The sequence below is a fragment of the Tenrec ecaudatus genome, chromosome 1 (assembly GCF_050624435.1).
Source record: "Tenrec ecaudatus isolate mTenEca1 chromosome 1, mTenEca1.hap1, whole genome shotgun sequence".
Taxonomy (NCBI): domain Eukaryota; kingdom Metazoa; phylum Chordata; class Mammalia; order Afrosoricida; family Tenrecidae; genus Tenrec; species Tenrec ecaudatus.
In genome coordinates, this window is record NC_134530.1 from 225,638,243 (window position 1) to 225,660,085 (window position 21,843).

At 43.8% G+C, this 21,843-nt stretch overlaps 1 protein-coding gene across 1 annotated transcript in view; it reads left to right on the forward strand.

The window, feature by feature from the left end:
• C4BPA (complement component 4 binding protein alpha) overlaps window positions 1-21,843 on the forward strand; it is a 58,187-nt gene that overhangs the window by 21,389 nt on the left and 14,955 nt on the right. Inside the window, exon 10 of the mRNA XM_075542366.1 lies at window positions 6,111-6,275. Coding sequence (XP_075398481.1) covers window positions 6,111-6,275 — 165 coding nt within the window. The remainder of the gene's footprint in view (window positions 1-6,110; window positions 6,276-21,843) is intronic.

A 21,843-nucleotide genomic window follows, 5' to 3' on the forward strand; every position in this document is an offset into this window, starting at 1 on the left:
CCTGAAATCAGGGACAGGCAGTGGGCCTTTGTGAAATGATACAGGCATCTGCCACCCCTCCCTGGTGGTATGAGGAGGGCTGAAATGAAAATGCTTTGAAAACTGCACTGAGGAGGCCAAAGAGGAAATGTCTGGGTTCTATGCCTTCTACCTACAAACCAGGGAGCCCCAGTGACACAGAGTGCCAGACCAAGGCACTTGTTCAGAATGCACTTACATAATTTACTAGCAATTAGCAGAATGAGGAAAAGAAAATTTGGGAAGAAATTGTGAGAGAGAAACAAGTTTGTGAATCTCCAGGACAGCTGATGTTTGCTGTTTACTCACCTGTGAAAGACAAACTTAATATTTCAAGTGATTATTGATATAAAATTCTCAAAAATGACATAAAAAACAGTTTAGGAGTTCTCAGTGAGATAAAGGAAACCATGAGAAAAAATTTAGAAGAATTCAGAAAAACAAAACAAGAGGGAAACAGGAATTTAACAGAGATAGAAACCTGAAATAGAAAGCAACTAAAAATTCCAAAGCTTAATAATAAAACAACAGAAACAATAGAAGGAAAAGTCAGCAACATAGAAGAGAAAGCCTGAGATTACTCAATTTAAAGAAAAATGGACAGTGGAAGGCTTTGCTGTAAGGCAGCACCCAGAGAAACAATATACACATAATGGGAATTCTAGAAGAAACGAAAAGAAGTCCAGAAGAAATTTTTGAAGAAATAATGGCAGAAAACTTCCCAAATAGGAAAGGCAAGATTTTCATCCAAGAACTCAAAAAAATTCAATATATGATAACCCCTTAGAGAAACACAACAAGCTATGTCATGATTGAACTTTCCAGAAACAAAGAAAATAATAATAAGAATTTTGACAACAGCACGTGATGAGGGAAATATCACTTACAAAGAGCCTCAGTTAAGATTAACTGCTGGTTTCTCACCAGAAGCTATGCATACGAGAAGACAATGGGGTGCCATGTTCAAAGCATAGAAAGAAAAGAACTATCAACCAAAAATAATATACCTAATGATATTGTCACTCAAAAATGAGGATAAAATTAAGATATTCTCAGAAACAGAAATTAAGTGAATTTCTAGTCCACAGAGAAGTCCTGCAAGAAACAACAAAGGAAATTCTCCAGAGAGAAAAACAACAGCAGTCAATAATCCAAAGTGCTGTCACTGTGGACTTCCGGGAAGATGGCGCCCATCCGTTAGGTGCTCCCATTGTGAGATCAGAAAATGAAGAGAATGTGGCCGCTCACTGGCGCGACAGAGCAGTCCAGACCCCCGTGAGCAGGCCTGAGGTCCACGAGTGACCAAAGATCCGGAGCAGCGCACTTGCCTTCTCTTGTTACTGAGCCAGGCTAGTTTCTGAGGACGTCCTCGGCTGATGGCAGTAAGGCGGTCAAACTGCCTACCTTCCCCTTTCAACTCCTAACATCAGAATTACAGCCCTGGGGTAGGGAAAAAGAAGGGGCCGGAGGGGAGAAAGCGGGAGCTGATAGCACTGATGACTGTGTAACCCTACTCTTGAGGGGAGTGAACAACAGAATTGTTCACATACCATTTATATGGGATGGTGTAAGATATAGCAAATAATTAAATAAGGGTTCCGAGCGGTTGGATGCGGGAGGGAAGGGATAAAGGGGAACTGGTACCAAGGAGCTCAAGAAGAGAGAAAACGTTTTGAAACCGATGGTGGTAGCACTTGTATGATACTGCTTGATGTGATTGAACTATGGAATGCTATGATATCTGTAAGCACTCCCAATAAAGTGATTAAAAAACAAACAACCCCCCCCCCCAATCTCAAGGATATGTCCTGTGATTATCCTATTGATATATATTTTTTCTACCACAGACATGTCCAATACTCTTCAGGAATGACTTTGCTGCAAAATGCACCTACTGAATAGACCTTTTCAAATATAGGCTCTATTCAAAGCTGGCAATATTTGGGGTTACCTAGCACCTAGGTTGGAGTAGTATTCCCAAGAATGATACATGTTGTTTCTAGAATCTGAAGAAGCCTATTAGGAACTCTGTTTCTTGTTTTCTGGATGGGCGATGATGTTTGCAATCAAGTCGCTTTACTTTGGATAAGGTATGCGGGCATGCCCTGAACTCTGGGCCTCTAACATTGTTTCCTGATATGAGAAGTCTCTGAATTTTATCTGCCACACCATGGCTCATCATCATGCTAGCCCCTTCTTATTCATTCAGTAGAATTAACATGGTGTCATTGACATAGTGAATCAAAGTGATGTTCTGGGGGATGTTCAGATGTCCAAGACTCTACTGTAATGGGGCAGGAGAAATATAGCCCAGGAGCAAAACTGTCAATGTATTTGCTGCTCCATTCCCTGTGAATGCAAATGGTTTCTGATGTGCCTCCTTTTAAAGAGAAGATAGACAAGAAGGCCTTTGCTAACTCAGAGGCCTTGTGTACTTCGGCCTACATGAATTTGCTCAGATATCACATTTGTCACAGTAGCAGGGATAAAATGAGTCTCAGTAGTCTACTATTGCTACTATTGCTCTCCAAAATCCATTTATTTATTTTAATAAGCAAATTGGTGAGCTAATAAGAGACATGAAGGAGATCACCATGTCTGCACATTTAGGTCTTTAAGAGCAGCCCTAAATTGCCCTTCTGCTCCAACATGTTTTTTATTGATTTCTGTGCTACAGGATGTGGAAAGGAGGTATCGCTTGAGAAGCAGGCTTCTACTTGGTCTTCCCTGATATGATAGCTTCACATATAGGTCACAAAACCATTATGGGGGTTGAGAGAAAGAGATAAAAGAAGCCATACAAAGAATCCCAAGGCTAACTGTTGTCCTGGCCCACAGTAGATGCATATCTCTCTGTTAAATAGTGAGCAGGCCCTGTTAGAATCCATCAGTCTAAGGCCCTTTTCTTTCAGGGATCTATAACCCAGAACTTGCTAACCTAACAGCACATATACCCAGTAAACAGCCTCATCTTTCCCCAGAGGAGTAGCTGGTGGTTTCAAACTGCAGACCTTGAAGTTAGCAGTTACGAGTTCGTCATAACCAGTATGCCACCAGTGCACAGGACCCACACATATGGACCTATAGCTTGACAACTGAAGAATGAATTACAGGCCATCCTTTCCAAGATCTCTTTGTCGCTTTATTCCTAGGAACTGGCTGTTATATGATCAACAAACTCGAGACTTGGACTTGACCCAGGTTCAGATCTGAGCAAGTAGTAACATCTTTTTTACTCGGCCAACTGCTGTCACTCTCTTAATCGTCTAACCTTTGACTGTACAAATTGAGTGGTGCTCTTGTTGCCTGCATATTGATTTTCAATCAGCATTTGTATATCTCCCAGACATCCCTGCCTTTCTCTATGGATGACCTTACCGCGTATCATGACGATTCCGTTCAGGTACATCTGAGCAGCCTCTGCCTGCTGCTATGATTGGGGAACCTAGTTCCTTAGTGGCCTTTCCTGTCACCAGCGCTGGCTTTTGATGCTGTTACTCACCTTCTCAGAGAATTTCTTAATATCTCAATAAATGTTGTGCTGCTAGGCCCTGCTATGGAACACAATCATCTGATGATTACACACTGGGACGCAGTCTGCAAGGTTGGCAGTTTGAAACCATCTGCAGCTCCTTGGGGAAAAGACAGGGCTTTTCTACTCCTGTAAGCAATTACAATCTTGGAAACTCACGGGCAGTTCTACTCTGTCCTACAGGGTGGCAATGAGTTGGCATTGACCCAATGGCAGTGAGTTTGGTTTTCGTTTGGCTCTGTACAGATCTCAGCACGTTCCCTTTCTTGATTCCCTTCATCTCTTCTTCTACCATCTGCCATGGCAACTGTAGCAATCTAGTCTCACCAACAGTCAGGCCTCAATCTCTCTAGGCTTCCAAATGCCACCGAATACTGACCTTCTATGTTAGTCCCCCACCACATCCTCACGTTTACCTAACAGTCTCAATGCTCTATTTCATTTCCATTTCTCACACAGTGTTGGTGAACATCCCTTTCAGAGTACAATGGGATGGGGGACTTCAGGTCAAATGGTCTCTAAAGAGTTTACGCCTATAATGCCTAAATTTTTAATTTCAGGAAAACAAAATTTTTTTGTTTTTATTCTTTAATTTCATATTATCAGTATATATAACAACCAAAATATATCTTAAAAATATGCAATTTGCAATGATTTTAAAATGTAACCAAATCATCACATTCATCCATGGATTTATAATACAAGAAAAAAAATGAACCTTCATTTCGATATTATTTTTCATCTTATTTTATTATTAAATAAAAGACAAACTGAAAACTTATTTATATAATATAATACAAAATTTATTTGTTTATAATTTTAGTTAGTGTGAAATTGAATAAAACAATATTTTTCTTTTGTGATACAAAGATGAACTTTGCCTTTGCTACAGAAAAATACTGGTGCACTCTTGTAATTTACATTTTTGCATCTTCCTCTGTTTGTGACCTCAGGGTAACGGTGAAGACCATTCAAATGGGTATCTCTTCCAGGGATACTTTTGGTGGCAGGACCTCTTCTCTTTGTGTTAGCAAACTCAATGTCCGTAAAGCTAGTAGAAGGGCTGCCTCTTTTTGTTGGTCTATTACTTTTTCCTTCAAGAAGAGCTTCGGCGATGCTCATTTTGAACTCTTGCAGACTTTGGGAATTTGTGAATTATCATTGAAGTGAATCTTGGACTTTATATCTATCTCTACTTATCACTTCTGATACAATAGGACAGTTTAGTTTGCTCTTCCAATATAAACGTGAATTTGAGAGCTTCACCATCGACATAGCAAGCAGTGTACCCTCAAATTGCTCAAGTTCCTGGCCACTCAGTGCAAGAGGTTTATTGGGATTTGCTGGATTGCATAAAGATTTGATTGGTCGACAATATGAGTAATGCTATCCTTCGAGAAAAAATGTCTAAAATATTCAACAGGGCATTTTACTACCCCAGAAGGAGATATTTGTCCTAACCATTCAGGCCTAGGTGTAGCTGTACTGTCTCCAGAAATGTGCCGCCAAAGAGGAATTCTTCAATTTCTTGATGTAGATGGCTTTGAATTTGTAGATATTAGAATCTATTCTTCAACTCCAATAACTGAACTTTCTAACTCATCTTCACTACTATTATCATTACTAGCTACGAGGTCTTCTAATTCATCCAAATCACAATAATCAGGTGTATAGTCACTTCCTATCATGGGAAAAAAATAAATATTGTTATCAAAAGAGTTTGAATAACAATATAATTAAAATTTTATATTGTAAAATAAATTTTAAATATAATACACATTTTATTTACCAATTTCATCCATATTAGCATCTCATTTCTTATCTGAGTCTGTATCGCTTCCATCTAGGTCATAAATTCACTGTTTTCCATAAAACAAATCACAATCCATGCTGTGGTAATTTTTGTCACCATCGACTCAAAAGACGAACATTATGAAGTCGTTACATTTTGAAAAAGCGGAAATGTATAATAAATTTAATGTTTTTTATGAGTATTACACTGTTGACATAAAAACTAGAGTTTTATGAACATGTAAAAAAATCAACACTGAAACTTCACTAGATTGAAAATTATCGTAAAATGCACTGAACGCAAATGACCACTGAACCTCAAATGCATGGTCGGTCAGAACAGGCGCTACTGTGCACGCATTCTGCCACTAACGTGCGTGACTCGCGGTCTGCGTTTGTACTAGTAAAGCGTGACGATTTCGTCGACATCTTCATCGGCTCCAAAAGCTTTATAATTTCGGTACCAGATACGTTTTAAATAAATGTTATGTAAGCGTTGCGCTCAGCGTTTTAGGGCTAAAGTTCAGTGACTCTATCAAGAAAAGGGGAAAATGAGATTTGAACTCAACTTGAGCCTTACTACTTACTCTTCATTGGCATAAGAATTATAAGACAACAGGACAAGTTCTGAGACACACAAAACATCCTTTTGGGCATAAACAAAATGTCAGGGTGAACCTTCTTATAAACCACATCATGCCCGGAATGTCTTATTTCATACATTTTGTAAGCTCACACGCTCTCATTTTTCTCTCTCGCCACCATCAAGTTTGCAATTTTCCTCCTAACATTGCCCATGGACGTCATCAACTAAACATTAACATTTTCAAAACGGAGGCTTTGTATGAATGTGATGATGGATACGCTCTGCAGGGACATGCTAAGATCTCCTGCAGTGATTCAACCTGGTCCCCTCCACCTCCTAAGTGCAAAGGTAACTGCTCCTCCCTTTTCAATCAGGGCAAAGTGGGTGGAAAAACCATGACCGGATGAAGAGCAGAGCTTAATTTCTGTCTGAGACAACATGTATACATCTGTTTATATTATTTATTTTAAGCAATTAATATGTGCACATGGTACCCAAAGCAAAAGTACAAAAAATTGACTGAAAAGTTCATCTTCCCTATATTTTTATTCCACTCACCCAATTTAGGCCTCTAAAGGCATTCTGTGCTCCCCCACCCCCCACCCCTGTGTTTTGTATATCTATTTTACCCGAGAGTAGCTGTGGGCCCAAGCAATAATTTAATAAAAAGTCCCCTTAGTATAAATGTATGCTTCTATGGAATAATTGCAGCCATCATGAAGCGCCTCCATCAGCCTTGTGTAGGAAACTAAGTTGCCCATGACACAGGTGATGGGATGAGGGACTCTTTCCTTGTTTGCCAAAAAATTATGGTGACAGAATGAGTCAACCTTGTGCCTGGGGTTTACATGTAAATAGCTATTTTTATTGTTTTCTAACAGCAATCCCAGAAATTGTTTGCAACTGTTGTGTCTGTGAGTACAGAGGACAATGAGGGCAGAAGAGCATTTTCATACCGAGTATTTTACAGTTATCAAGACCACAGGAGATAGTTATTTTACAATCTAGGAATCTAGGGTCAATATATATATATATATATATTTAAATTATTTCCTGAGCAAGTTTCTGAACATCTCAACAATGCCAGCTTTCCCCACCCCCACCCCTCTAGAAAGTGTGATTAAAAGCCATCTCATGGGGTTATTGTGAGGTTCAAATGAGATGATCACATAGTTCATAAAACAGTCCAAATGTTGATAGTCAATTCTCAATAAAAATGTTGATTAATGTTCCAGTTTTATGAAAGTGAAAAAAAATTAGACTGGAAAATATACCCTAAAACCCCCAAGCTACCACTCTTGTGCTGATTCTAATTCATAATGATCTTACAGAGTTCCAAAGTTATAAATCTTTATGGGTCCAGATGACATCATCTTTCTCCCTTAGAGCAACTGGTGGGTCCAAACTGCCAAACTTATGGTTAGCAGCCCATTAGTTACCAGACAGCACCATTCAAGCTCCTCTAAATATAGTTCATACTTGCCATTCTAGCCTTCTATCATGCTTTTTTTCTTAGAATGGCAGGTCAAGGAAAACTGTGTTTTCATTACAGCCCAGTGCCTGAAACCAAAGGTAGAAAATGGCCGTTTGTCTGTGGAGAAGAATATATATTATGAGGGTGAAAATATTTCTGTCCAATGCAATCATGGTTACAATGTGGTTGGCACCCAAAGTATCAGCTGCTCAGAGAACAGAACCTGGTACCCAGAGGTGTTCAAGTGTGAGTGGGTAAGTAGCACACACTGTTCAAGGAAGTTCCTGTCCTGTCACATCCTAAACATGGCGGGCCCTCTGAAACACCCTCCCAACCATCACTCATGAGATCGGACTTGTCTGTAGTCCTTTCGGAGTTTTTGAAGATCACTCAACGGCCTCTTCTTTTCACCTCTACAAGAATCTAATGAGTTAGGGAGGGCAAGTTTTCCTGCTGTCACCTTAGGACAGGAAAAATTGAGACCCTTAGTGAGAGGCCTTCTCATTGACTTAAGAGCCTTGACTCTGAACTTTGTCAAGACCATATAATTATATCCTGTTGTTTTATTTCTGGATGGCCAGCAGAAAGAGCTGAGGCCTTCTGAGGAGCTGTCTCAGAACAGACCTAAAGAGTTTTCTGGTTTACCCGACTCAGCCTCCAAATATGGGTTGGTTGCGATCCTGTAACTTTGCCTTTGTCAGTGATATACCTGTCCTCATGATCTGAAGCGAGCCATTCAGCCACGCCCACCGCTCTGTCTCTTTCAGGAAGTCCCTGAAGGCTGTGAGGCGGTGCTAGCAAGCCGCCACCTTATGAAGTGTCTCCCACAACCAGAGGAGGTGAAATTCGCCCTTGAGGTGTACAAACTGTCCCTGGAGATTGAAAAACTGGAACGAGAGAACCGCAAGGCAAATACCTGCCCTCGGGATTCTCCACCGTAAAATTACCCAAAACAGGGAGGAAAAAGGGCTTTGCTACTTTCAGTTCCATACAGATCACTTGTGTTTCACAACTCTACTGTTCCTTTGGCACCATCAGCGATGGTGCTGTCCATCTGGGTAGGATAACGGCTGTGTGCTTTTGAAATGATAGAATCGTTGATTATCTGCCCTCTTTACGCTTATGCAAGTGCTTTTCAGAATGCAAAGTATATATTTTTCCCATTAAAAATTCTCATATCAAAAAGCTCTTTTGTCTTGCTGGCCACTCGGGGCTGCGTGAGATGAGGGACCCAAACAAGCTGATTGTTCAGGGTTGCTGCAGTGACATCAGAAATATGTTGATCAAAATGTCTCTATTACTATTCTTAGCTTTAACAAAAAGGAATTAGATTTGTTAGCGTTTAGGTGGCTAGTTGCCAGCTCTAAGGAAAGTCTTTCTCTCTCTTCTCAGGGAGAAGGTCTTTGTCTTTTTGCAGCTTCTTTCTTTCCATTTCCCCTTCCTGGAGATGGTCCTGTGCCCTTTGTTCTTCTGCCTGCCGGGCTGGCCAGAACCAACTTGAATCAGTGCGAGTGTGTCCTTGGGTGTGTGATTGAGCGAGTTCTTACCAGTGACACTCGAGAAGGCTGTCTTTGGATACATACAGCTGCTGTGAGACCCACCACGATGGCAGTGAATAATGGGAACACATCCATACATGTGCTTCTGCACTCTCTAGGGCAGATGTCCCCGCCACAGTCAGCCACGTTAGTGCCACCCTCTGCCCTCTAATCAGTTGCACAAGTGATAATTGCAATGCTTCCGGGCATTTCCTTCTTGTGTGCATTCCATAGTTTTGTTTGGTTTTCACTCTCAAAATACACAAGGCTAGTGGAGTGTGTTTTCGATGGCATAAAGACTGAATGGTTTCCCGTCCTGGTGCCCTCCAGGCCCAGGTCCCCCTCTCACTTCTCATACTGGGGCTGACGCCTGTTACCACCTCACGCCCCACACTAATGCTGGTCCCGGGCACCGCCTGTGTCCTTGTTGGCCCCATCTGCGGAAGCTCCAGGCCTCTCCCACCTCTGCAGCTCCCTTAGCTTGTCTGCCTCTTGATCCCTCCTAATTGCTAGAACCCTCTAGCTCCACCGCCTTACCCTTCCCAGCTCCTCCCTGCACACGCCCGCTGCCCAGGGATTTATCCCGTGCGCAGGCTCTCACACAAACCCTGGTCCCGATGCTCACAGAAGCTCCGCTCTCATTGCTCCAATGGAAGTGCATCCCAAATGGTCCACCAACAGAAGAAAGGAAGGACCGTGCGCGCGATGGGAGACCCCTGAGCGCTAAAGCGCGTTACATACGCGGCTCAACCTAGAAGACCTTAAGCCACGTGTTTACGTTTACAGAAGGATTTCTTACAGAAGCCTAGAGGCACTCCCTTCTACAGACAGAGAGCCCGGGGACGTGGTGGTTGGAGGTTGCGGGACAGCAACAGAGACACTTGCTTCATGGGTACCATGTTTTGGTGTGTGGTGGTGGAAATGCTCTGAAAGTGGACACGGGTGCTGGTTGAGTAAGACCGTGACACTATGTAGCACAACGATCAGACGAGAAAGACTTTTAAACTTGGTATAATGCGAAATCTAAATCGACAAATCAAAATAATATGAACTACAGAAAGAAAAGGGGGAAAAAATTCCCCCGCGGATGATGATAACCATTCCCAGTCCTGGAGTCCCTAGGCCTTCGCTTTGTGGGAGGAGTTACTGGGGAGGGGGTGTGATTAGGAGCTCGGTCCAGGGGACCCAGGCCCGAGTTGGAGAGGGAGGACCAGAGGCGCATGGAGTGCAGGGTTCTCATCGTGTAGTCGGTGGGCCATGAGGGCGTCGGTTGCTTCTGAAGCTGGCAGAAGAACACGTTCCAGCTGGCCAGTAGGCTCTCCCCGTGGCTCCACACATTGTGAGGGGGACCGCGATGATGAGCCATGCTGCTGCTGGGTGCTATCGCAGCCCGAGCACCGTCACCAGGGCGTCCAGGGGTGCTGCTCACTGACATTCTGAATGGAGAGCTGGTGCTGGTTCTTCACTCACACCATAGCCCGTCTTTACGCCTTTCCCATGCCACAAAAAGCCACAGCCATGAAGTCCGTTCCCAGTGCCCCGCCCTCAAGAAGCCTTTCCCCACAGCTGTCCCCGAGCAGAGGGGTCTGAGCTAACTCTGGGCTCTGGTCCACTCTAGTTCTGAAATCCTCCTTGGGTGACAAAGGCGGCCCTGTGTAGTTCTTCGCACCCCTGAGCCCTTCCTTGGTTGCCTCCGTTCATTCAGCTCAGCCAATAGGTGCAGGGCTCTGTAGACTGAAGCTCTGAGTCATGCCTTCTGTTAAGCTGCTCCCACAGGACCTGCCGGCTGGTGAAGTAAGGGAGAGGGTCAGATTGATGGAAACATGTGTCCAGCCAGGTGGTTAGGACATCTGAGAATGGCTCTGAGGGGGTTGGTGAAAACCAGGGCCAGAGCCCCAGCCTTTTCCGCCACATGGCCCTCACCAGGTACCCCTGCAAAGGGCTGGGGTCCTCTGCCTACCTTCCCTTCTGGAGGCCAGTCTCAGGCTCACCCCTTATGACTGTCCAGACAGTGGCAGGCCTGGTCACTAAGCAGGGGGCTAGGAGCGCCGTAGTTCAGGGCGCCCTTCATCAATGGTCTGACCAACTGTCCTTTCTCAGGAAGCCTGGGTAATGTCTCTGTCTGTGCCCTGGACCCTTCCCACCAAAGAGTAACTCTTCCGGAGAAGGCCCGTGCTGTGTCTGCCTGTGTACCTCACAGCTCAGCACACAGGATGTCCCACGGAGACCTGTGGGAGGCACACAGGGAGGCTGGCCCCTGTGCCAGCCTGCCCAAGCCCTCACCCCGTGCACCAGAGTGCTGCTTGATTGTCAGTAAACACAAGAGATTCTCCTCTCCCATGGACACTGGTCTCCCGAGGTCCACATGTATCTGAGGCCCTGAAGGACCTGAAGCATGACTCTACTTACACCTCCTTTTTGGAGTTTCCCATGGGGGATGGGCACACAGAGCCGGTGGGGATCATCGTGGGGCATGGATTCTTCCACAGGCTGCTCGGGAGCTCCAACCCTCCTCTCTGCACCCAGGGCTTCCAGGCTCCACCTGCAGTGGTCTGTGACTGCTTCCTTCCTGCAGGGAGCGCCCCTGAACTCACTCCTCCAGGGAGACCTAGATTTGGGGGAAGCAGGCTCCACCCATCCCCAGACCAGGCACAGGTCCCCACAAACCCCACCCTTTATGGAGACAAGAGGCCCTCCTTTCCCACCCAAAGTCACTTTACAAATGACAGACCTCTGCTTCATGAAGGAGAGATGAATGGACAGTGTGAGCACCCAGCCCGTCCTCTCTAGCAGCCTCTTCCACAGAGACAGGCGTAGTGTGCACACTTGCCATGACTCATCGCTGGCAGTCTGAGAGTACTCTGGCAGGTTGGTCTCATTGCCCCTTCTTCTCAGAGGGGCAAACCGAGGCCCAGAGAGGTGAAAAGAACTTCCTGTGCTCACAGCTGGGAGGTGACACAATTTTACTGCACTGTGGATGGTAGGCCACTCACCTTTTGATCAGGATGTTAAGGATCTCTGGAAGAGATCCTTATCGCAGAAGTCGTCAGAAAACGTGAGCTTCCATCAGGATGTCATCAGCCAGGAGTCCTGCTGGCTTCCAAGCTGGGTGGTGTCTGAGACAACCTGAATTGATGGATGGTCTCGTTGAAATGGGAAAGAGGAGGGACGTACTGCCAGAGGCAGCCAGACTCCACTGCCTGGTGTGTCTTATAGCTATAGTTGAGACATTAGTGCTTCTAACCAAAAATGGGGCCTGATTTTCAAAGTAGAAGTAAATGGTCTTGAAAAACATTAGGAACCTGAAATGATACCATTGACCAAGGGAGCACAGCATCTCCCTGCAATACCAGTGAGGCCTCACCACCCCTCACCCCCCACTGGACATGAGAGGAAGCAGACGTGTAGTGATGTCAGCTGTCTGTTACAAGTCAGGCAGTCAGAGTCCAGAAGTGCCTGACTCTTGGGCAACTTGACGTGCACTCTGCGGTTGCCCAGGCCTGGCAGCTCCTGCTCAGAGGGCAGTGGGAGGTGCAAGCTCTTTCCTCTCCAGCGGGAGGCAAGTCCCAGATCAGACCAACCAGGGCATCCATTCAGGGGGGTTAGAGACCTGTGGTCTCATGCTAGCCATGGGTGAAAGCTGGATTCCCACCATTAGCCAAGGATCTGAGCAGGCGACTCAGGGAAGTGAATTCAAATGGTCTGGATAGGACTGACAGGGGGCCTTGCCTCTCAGAGCCAACATTACCTCAAAGCCACCCTGTGGTTCTATCAGCTACACTGACAGAGGATGAGATAGGTTCCACACAGGGACACTACCCTCACCAGAGCATGCTGGTGTCACGTGACTGCTACAGCTGTTTGGGGCAGGGGGTTCCGGCTCTAGCAATCCTAACTGTCCCTGGGCTAGTCTGTCCCAGCCTCTCACTCCTGGAAGTCTGTTTTAGTCTGGATAGACTAGAGAAGCAAATCCAGGGAAACAATGTGAGGATAAGAAAGAGCTTTATATAAAAGAGCAATTGTATATTGAGAAAACATCTCAGCCCAGTCCAGAAAAAGTCCATAAGTTCGATATTAGCCCATATGTCCGATACCAGTCTATAAATTCCTCTTTAGACTCACACAACACATGCAATGATGCCAAGTGCAAGAAGATCATAGACCAGCGGGTGTATAGACTTGTGGATCCAATGGCAGGGGAAGCATCTCCAGTCTTCCTCCAGGTCCTAGGCTCTGGCTCCCATCAGCATGGCTACATGTGGCTTGTCAACAGGAATGTGAGAGAGGAAGTTCCCAGAATCCTCATGTGAAGGCCACACCCACACAGAGGCATCGTTACCTATAACCTGATTGACAGGCTAGACTCCACCCCATTCACTCATAATACCCTCAAGTTGACAGGAGATTATGTAACTACCACAGACTCTCTGTGTCCTCAGGATGGATCTATAGAGACAATACAGGGTGACAGCCAGGGAGGCATCGGGGACCCTCCAGTCCTCCCTTTCCTGACCCGACACACCTCTCTCCCAAATGGACTCAGTCTCTCACTCATCCAATAGCATTTGCCTTCATGTCCTCCTACCCAACTACTAGGGACCCCAGGAGGACAAGGGCTGGCATAGCCTGGGGGCTGTTTTGACCAGTGTGGGTGTGGTGCCGCCCAGGTGGGATCCCAGTGGTGGCCTGGCCCAAGTTGGTCTGCCCAGGACCACCTTTTGTTACTTTATAGTTCTTGTTGGCCAAAGGCCAGTGCCTTCTGAGATGGGAGTTCAGAATGAAGCTCAGTTTTCCTAAAAGTCTTCATGCCATTGGCTAAATAAATCTTGACACCGGAATCAATATGTATAGAGAGTAGGATAACACCTTCCTCTGTGGACTTTCTCCACAGAAGTGAGCTGGGTTGGGGCTTTACAATGTGGGCACCCAGTTACCGTGGTTCCAAGTTCTTTGTGCTCCATTACAGAGGAGGTGAGGTCACAGCCCTGGCTTGCTCACTTATGCCCTGACCTCAGAGAAGACCTCCCTGAAGATCCTTCTGGTCTGCTAAATGCTCACCTCTCACCACACCATCTCCAAAGTGTACTTGGTGACACCAACACACCCTCTGACCCACCCCCCCGACCCACCCCGGAAACCTAGAAAGGCCAGGGTGTAGCCAGAGTCCTAGCTTTGAGCAGGCAGAGCTGGTTTTACACACTGCACATCTCGCTTCACCAGTTCGTCATGATGGCCATTTCTAGTGTTGAAAGGGGATTTGAGAATTAATGACATTGGTCCTGCAAAATTCTATTGTGCGATCTTAGGTGGTTTGTCACCAAGGCCATGTTTTCCAAAGTGATCCATCTTCTTAGCTTCCAACTCTCCCATGCAATCCCCAGGAATTACCAAAGCACCCAGTTTGTGTGTTTGATCCATTTCAGAGTGTAGAAGTTGGTAACAATTTTCAATTTCTTCATCACCTGGTTTAGTGCTCAATGTGTACATTTAAATGATAGACGTAGAACCCTATCTTCCTAATGGGTATATAGCCATTATCATATCACATATAACATTGTGCTTCAAGGTAGGACTGAAAATGATGCGGAATGTGATGCCACTTATTAAATAATTTCATGTCAACTTGCTAAACAAGTATAGGAGTGGAGTCTAGCCTGTCCATCAGGTTACAACCTGATGATGCCTTCTTGAGAGCATGGCCTTCTCATGAGGATTATGGGAACTTCCTATCTTTCTCCCTGGAGGTGAACCACACACTCTCTGCTTCAGCTTCCTGTTGAGGAGACACCCCCCAGAGAGCTGGAGAAGTATCACACCAGTATTGAGGTGCTTCTACCACCTCTGGATCCACAAGACTTTTCACCCACTGGCCTGTGATCTTCCTGCATTCAGCATCATTGCATGTCCTGTGTGAATCTGAAGAGGAATTTATGTACTAGTATAGGACTAACACATTATGGTAACTTGGGAGTGGGGTTCTAGAGAAACAAATCATGAAGATGCAGAGTGAATACTTGTTTGACCTCTTCCTCATGGTAGTTTTTCTTTTTTGGCTAGCCAGAGGTCAGATAGGGCTACATTATTTACTTGATTGTTTTCTGGAAAGAACATGGGAAGTTAAAGTTTTTATTCTTTTCCTTGGTTGTTGTCTTTGGTTATTCCTGTTTGAAATGGTGAAAATGAATGTGATTAATGTATTAAAGGGGAAAATGGCTCCTTGAACTCTGGGACCATGCTGCCTTGTCAAAATGGCTGACAGACCCTGCCCTGTCTTGAGGAAATGCAGCCATTTTAGCCATTTCATATCAATTGGATAGTTGAGATAAAAAAGGATTTAATTTGACTTTTAAGAATGTGTTTAGGATCTGACTCTATTAGTTTTATGCTGATTTCTTCTACCTATTGTTATTGATATAATGTGTGATATAAATTATTATTGGGAAGTAAAAATAGTTTGTAAGCCTCCTTGCCTTCATCCTTTAAATTGGAAGTAGGACATGCCTACAAAGAAGGCTCTGAAAAGATACATCCACCAGTGCTTTCAGTGCTCCGGACATTGCATTCAATTAGAGATTTGCCTAGGGGGATGTTGGCAGACAGAGGGTGGGGAGGGAAAGGGAGCCTTTCACTTAAAAAAAATTTTTTTTGAACTAGTGGTTTGTGCCTGAAGCTGGAAAAAAATTGGAGCCATGCAAAAATTCTCTTTCTAGGACTGAACGTTAAGGGGATCCTGTGAGGAGCCTGAAATGTTTGCTAGGTGACCACCTGGATCCAATTGTTGAGTGGAAATGGAAGAAAGGCAGCAATAAAGAGATAGCATGAGTCTAGCCACTGACGCTGGTGGACCTGGTTCACAGGGATTAGAAGAGAAGATGAGAGTGGTTTGGTTGGTCTGAAGTTCATGACCTAGCTCAAGGGAGCTAGGGTTGTTGAAGGAACCCATGGCCTAAAGGCAAGGAGGTCAATGGGGCACCCTGGTGAGGCTAAGCTGGGAAACCCACATTGAGTTGACCAGAACACAACCAGATGAAGAGAAGATTTTTGAGTCTGTGATTGGTGCATATTACTGCTGACTTTATGGAAGGCCTGGCCTGATTTAACTTTGTTTATGGATGTGGACTTACAAGGTTTCAACTGGAATGAAGATTCCTCACATCAAAGAACACGCTTGTCTCCTCAGAGCACTGGGTTGATACAAGTGGGCAGTATAGAAATTGGATTCCAAAAACTGGGGGGATAAAGGCATGAAGTGCCTGGCTTAAAAACTGTCATAGGAGGGGAATATGTCTATAGAATTAGAGGATTATGATCACATAACTTCAGCTGTTAAGCATAGAATATTTTTATTTTGTTGCTTATCGAGTATTATGCTTAAGTGAACCTGGCACATTTTGAGTTGCATGCATTTTAGTTCTATCTTGTTAGGAACAAGCATGATTTTACTACTGTCCTTGTTTTAAAAATTATCTGTGGCTAAAGAGTTGTATAAAGGTGTCAAGTTGACAAGGAGTGGTCTGTGGCAGTTACATAATTTCATGTCAACTTGCTAAATAAGTATAGGGGTGGAGTGTAACCTGTAGATCAGATCACAGCCTGATGATTCTCCTGGTGAGTGTGGTCTTCTCATGAGGATTCTGTGAACTTCCTACCTTTCTCCCTGGAGTTAGACCACACTCTGGCTGCTTTCTTAAGAAGGAAGCCATTTGCTGTCCACTTCCTCTTTCCTCCTGCCTAGGGATGAAATGCTGACAAGTTTCCAATGAGGCCTCTGATGAGGAAAACACCCTGGGACATATTGGATCGACAAAGAGGAAGGAACTTGACCCTGTTTGGCCTAGATGGGCTGAGCTGCCAACCATTCACTTCTGCTTCTGGAGTGTTACATAAGAGAAAAGAAAACATTTCTTCCTGCTTTGAGCTACTGTGGTTTTGAGTATCTTTGCTATTTTACTACAGCTTAGTCTAACAGTGCAAAGGCATCTCCAAATAGCCATGTTTATTGTTACCTTATTTCTTGCTGTCCGGTTTCTTCAGAGTCTAGTTTCCTCCTCATTAACTTGGGGTTCTTAGATGCCAGGTAAGATTCCTGTTGCTATCTTCTCGTTGAACGTTGCTTCTCTCTCCGTGCCCTCAGCCTATACCCACCACGACACTGCCTTTCAGAGACCGTGCTGATAGCACTTACTTTCTTCTCTGAAATGATTGTTTCCATCTGTATCACATACAGGAGTTGCACCCCCACAGATCCTTGCTCTCAGTATATGCAGGAGAGTGATGTGGTTGTTGTCGTTGTTAGGTGCCATCAAGTGAGGTCTGACCCCTGCACACTGCACAGTCCTGTGCCATCCTTACAGTTGTTCTTGTGCCCAAGCCCATGGTTGCAGCCACTGTGTCCATCTAGCAGAACATTTGAAATTGATTTCCTTCTAGGCAACATTCAACTTTTGAACCAGCTTGGCATCTCACTCAACTACCCTAAAAAAGGGTAATAGTAAAACAAGATGCCAACCTGATGCAAAGTTTAATGTGGTCTAGGATGAAATCCATTTCAAAAATTTCTGATGGCAAATATTTTTCTTTGATCATTTAAAGTTTGTTTCCAACTTCTGGATTTAATGAAAGAGCTTGAGGAGAAGGAAGTGGGGGATTCAAAGATTCTGATGAAGCATGAATAAATGGAGAGTACCGTTGAGCTAGGGAGAAAGATGAAGTCTTCTTATCCCGCGAAGGCTTAGAATGTCCCCACTACTGCCGGATTATGTTTTTAACATATTTGCTTCTGTTGACTGGTGGTGCAGTGGGTTACTCTTTGGGCTGCGAACTTTGAGGTCAACAGTTGGAATCCACCACCCACTCTTCAGGAGAAATAGCAGGGTTTTGCTTCCATAAAGGGGCAGAGCTACTCTGTCCTGTAGCGTCGCTATAAGGCAGACTCCACCAATGGCAGTGGTTTGTGTTTTGGGTTTCATCTTTAAGTCGTGCAAACATCCCAGAGGTGTCTCTTGCCTCCATCGATTTTCCTCGACCTTCTTTTTATTGCATATTTCCTTCTCCTTCATTCAAGTTAACATTCATCCATTCTTGAGCCTGTGAAATTATCTACCTCACATTTTTCTCCCATCCCTGGTAACCATCAAAGAATGTTTCTTTTAGCATGAAAACTACTTTTTATATTTAATAATAGTGATCTTATACAAGGTAAAAAATTCAAGTCAGTTTACTTTAGCTGGATCTGTTTCATCCTAAAAGGAAGATTTTTTTTTGAGGATTATGATAATTTATGTGCTTCCCAGTGTTAATATAGTTTTCTGGTTAATCTTTTAAATTACTTCTTTTATTGTGGTTCCCCTTTCTAAAGGAAGCAGCTGCTTCATGAGTTTATTTAGTCTCCTTTCTAAGAAGTTGAAGCTAAATTGTGCTTTCATCAATATCACAAAATGATTCCTCCAGTCATATTTGATAACTATTTTGGGGAGGTAAGCATTTTGACTGTTTTGGGTACACAATAGGCATCTAGCCTATCTGAGTGGAGATCACTTGAGGATATTTTTTTTTCTCGAACTTTATCTTCTTTAGTTAGTTTGTTTTTTTAAACTAAGATTATTGTATTGTCTCATTGAGTCACTGTGAGTCATAACCAGTTCAATGGCAATGGGTTTATCTTTGTGTCTTCCATAAATAGATAACCTCAGCTAATGAGCAAGTTAGAGCTCTAGACTGGTAATTTCACTCATCCCATTTAAGGAGAGAACAGCTAGGAACTTATCTGAATGAACAAGTTCCAGAGAGTAACAAAAACTCAGTCTTGTCTTACAGTTAACTATCTATGAACAAAAATGAATATTTCATTCTACAATATGTCTTTTGGTTCCCGAGACCCAACATTGGGCTTCATCTTTGTTCAGTGACATTCAAGTATTTTGAAAATGGTAACAAAAATTCTGTTTCTTTTTAATTATTATCATCAGCGCTTTCAATTTCACTCTACTTTCAAGGGTGTAACTAAAATAGTTTCATAGAATGAGACATTTCATGTCTTAGATAGTTAAAGATTATTGTGCCAACCTGGCCAATAAATGCATGTGGGGTTAATTGAAGGGTGAAGGGATAAATGGCTTGGTGAGACTTGCCTTTTGAGTTCTTGGGTCTCTTGCTGTTTGATGATCTGACTAGGGTGCAGCTGCCTTAGCCAGTTCCCTGCTTCAGCTTGCAAGGCTGACTTCCTGCAATATATTGCTGAGGAGAAGCCACATGGACCTACCCTGATGTAGCCCTGGGTCCTGGAGCAGCCGTATGGAGACCCCTGCCAGTGCTGAGATGCTTACACATTCACTGATTTGGCTTTCCTCCAGAAGTCAGCATCATGGCGTGTGTTTTGTGAGATGAAGGAGGACTTTGTGGATTGGTGTGGGACATATGGATTAATGTTGGACTTGTGGGCTTGGGAAGCACTGGATTGGGATGTTTTCTTGATGTTCACTTACCCTTTATAGAAAACTCTCTCTTATGCATATGAGTTTCTATGGATTTGTTTCTCTAATGTACCCAGACTAACACAGTGTCTTTTAAACATCACAATTCCCGACATAGCTTTCCATATTTCAACCATAGTGTCGTGTGTATTGCTGTGATGTTGAAAGCTATGCCACCAGTATTCCAAATACCACGAGGTTCTCCTGTGGTGGAAAATTCCAACAGCGCTGTGGGACTGAAACTGGTTAGTATAAAAGCCTGGTGCTCTGCCTCTGAGAATGAGCCAATGAAACCTCATGGATCACAGCAGAATCTGGAGCTTGAAGGTTTGCAGTGACTCGTTTCCCAGAAATGGACCATTGCTTTCTTCTGGATGACCTCTTAGTCTGTATGCTCCACTGAAACCTGTGTACCCTGGGTGACTCTGCTGGCATTTGCACTGCTAGTGGCATGACTCCCAGCATCTCAGCAACTTGCAAGTATCCACAGTAAATGTCAAACCAATGAGTGGTGAAGTCAAGGAAAACTAGAAATCATCAAAAATGTAATGGATCACATAAAGGTTGATATCCCAGGCATTTGTTAGCTGAAGTGGACTGGTATTGACCATTTTTCATGAGACAATCATATGGTCTAGTACCCTGGGAATGACAAGTGGATAAAGAATGGCATCATAGTCATTGTCAGAGGAAAAACATTATGAGATCACTCCTAAAGCCCTTTCAGTGACAGGATAATATCCATATGCTTAAATGGAAGACCAGTTAATATGACTACTGTTCAGATTTATGCACCAACTACTACTGCCAAAGATGGAGAAACTTAAAATTTTTATCAGTTTCTGTAGTCTGGATTTGATCAATCAATGCAAATCAGATGCATTGATAATGACTGGTGATTGATATGGGAATACTGGAAACAAAGAAGGTGCATGCTTGGTGTTGACTCATAGTGATTACGTATAACAGAATGGAATGCTGCCTCATCCTGGGCCATCTTCACAATTTTCATTATGTTGAAGCCCATTGTTGCAGCCACTTTGCCAATCCATCCCACTGAAGGCCTTTGTCTTTTTACTAATTGACTACTCTACCCAGCCTGATGTCCTTCTCCAGGGACTGATTCATCCTGCACTATGCCCAAAGTACTTGAGATGAAGTCACTTTTCAGAAGTATTCTGTCTGTACTTCTTCCAAGACAGATTTGTTTCCTCTTCTGACAGCCCACGGTGTATTAAAATTTCTCCACTAACACCAAAACTTAAATGCATCATTTCTCCTCTCTTCTTTTGTATTCAGTGTCTAGGTTTCATATGCTTATCAGACCACTGAACATACCAGTATGGGTCAGGTGTACCACAGTCCTCAAAGGAACATGTCTTCTCCCTAATACTTTAAAGATTTCTTTCCCCAACAGATTTGTCCTATGGAATATGTCATTTGATTTCTTGACTTCTGCTTCCTTGAGCAGTGATTGGGAATCCAAGTAAAATGAAATCCTTGACATCATGTATCATGACCGTGTATTTTGGCCCAGCTGAGAATCTTTGTGCTTACTTCATACTGTGCTTCTCTCCATACTGAAGGCTGTAGCCTTTGCTCTTCATCTGTAAGTGCTTCAATTCCTCTACTTTCATGACACCAGGCTGTTAATGAACCTCACTCTAATTCAGAAGCCATGTTCATCTTCATATGGGCCAGCTTTTCAGATTATATGCTCAGCATATAATCTGAGGTCGGAGGATGAAAGGATGCAACCCTAAGGAACACCTTTCTTAATTTTAAGCAGTGTCCTTTGTTTGGTTCGAAAGACCCTGTTGCTAAATGGAATTTAAAAATGAGTGCAGCAATTCATTGGCAGGGAAGAGCCAGAAATTCAAGGTGGCTTTTGAAGAGGATGTAGAATGAAGTAAATCATTGTTGATGTCAGATGGCTCTGGCCTGAAAGTGCAAACTATCAGAAAGATATTTCCCTATCTTTTATGGACTAGACAAAGGCATGTGACTGTGTGGCTCTGTCTTAGACTGGCTTCTGTAGAGAAGCCAAAGCTGTGTAGCTAAGCATACAAAACCACCACCAACCACTGCATTCAAGTCCATTTCAACTCATAGCCATCATCTCTAGATAGGGGCTTGAAGGTTGTAAGTCTTTCCAGTAACAGATAGCCTTTACCTCTTCCACACAGTGGCTGGTGCATTTCAAATGTTGACCTTGCAGTGAGGAGTCCAACACTTGCCCAGCACTGTCACCAGAACTCCTTTTGTATGTAGACATAAAAAATGTACTGCCATTGAGTCGATGTCGACTCATAACAACTCAATAGGACAAGGTGGAATGTCCTTTGTGAATGTCCAAGACTGTAACTGTTTACAGGAGTAGGTAGCACTGCCTTGCTCCCTCATAGTGGTTGGTGGTTCTGAACAGCTGACCT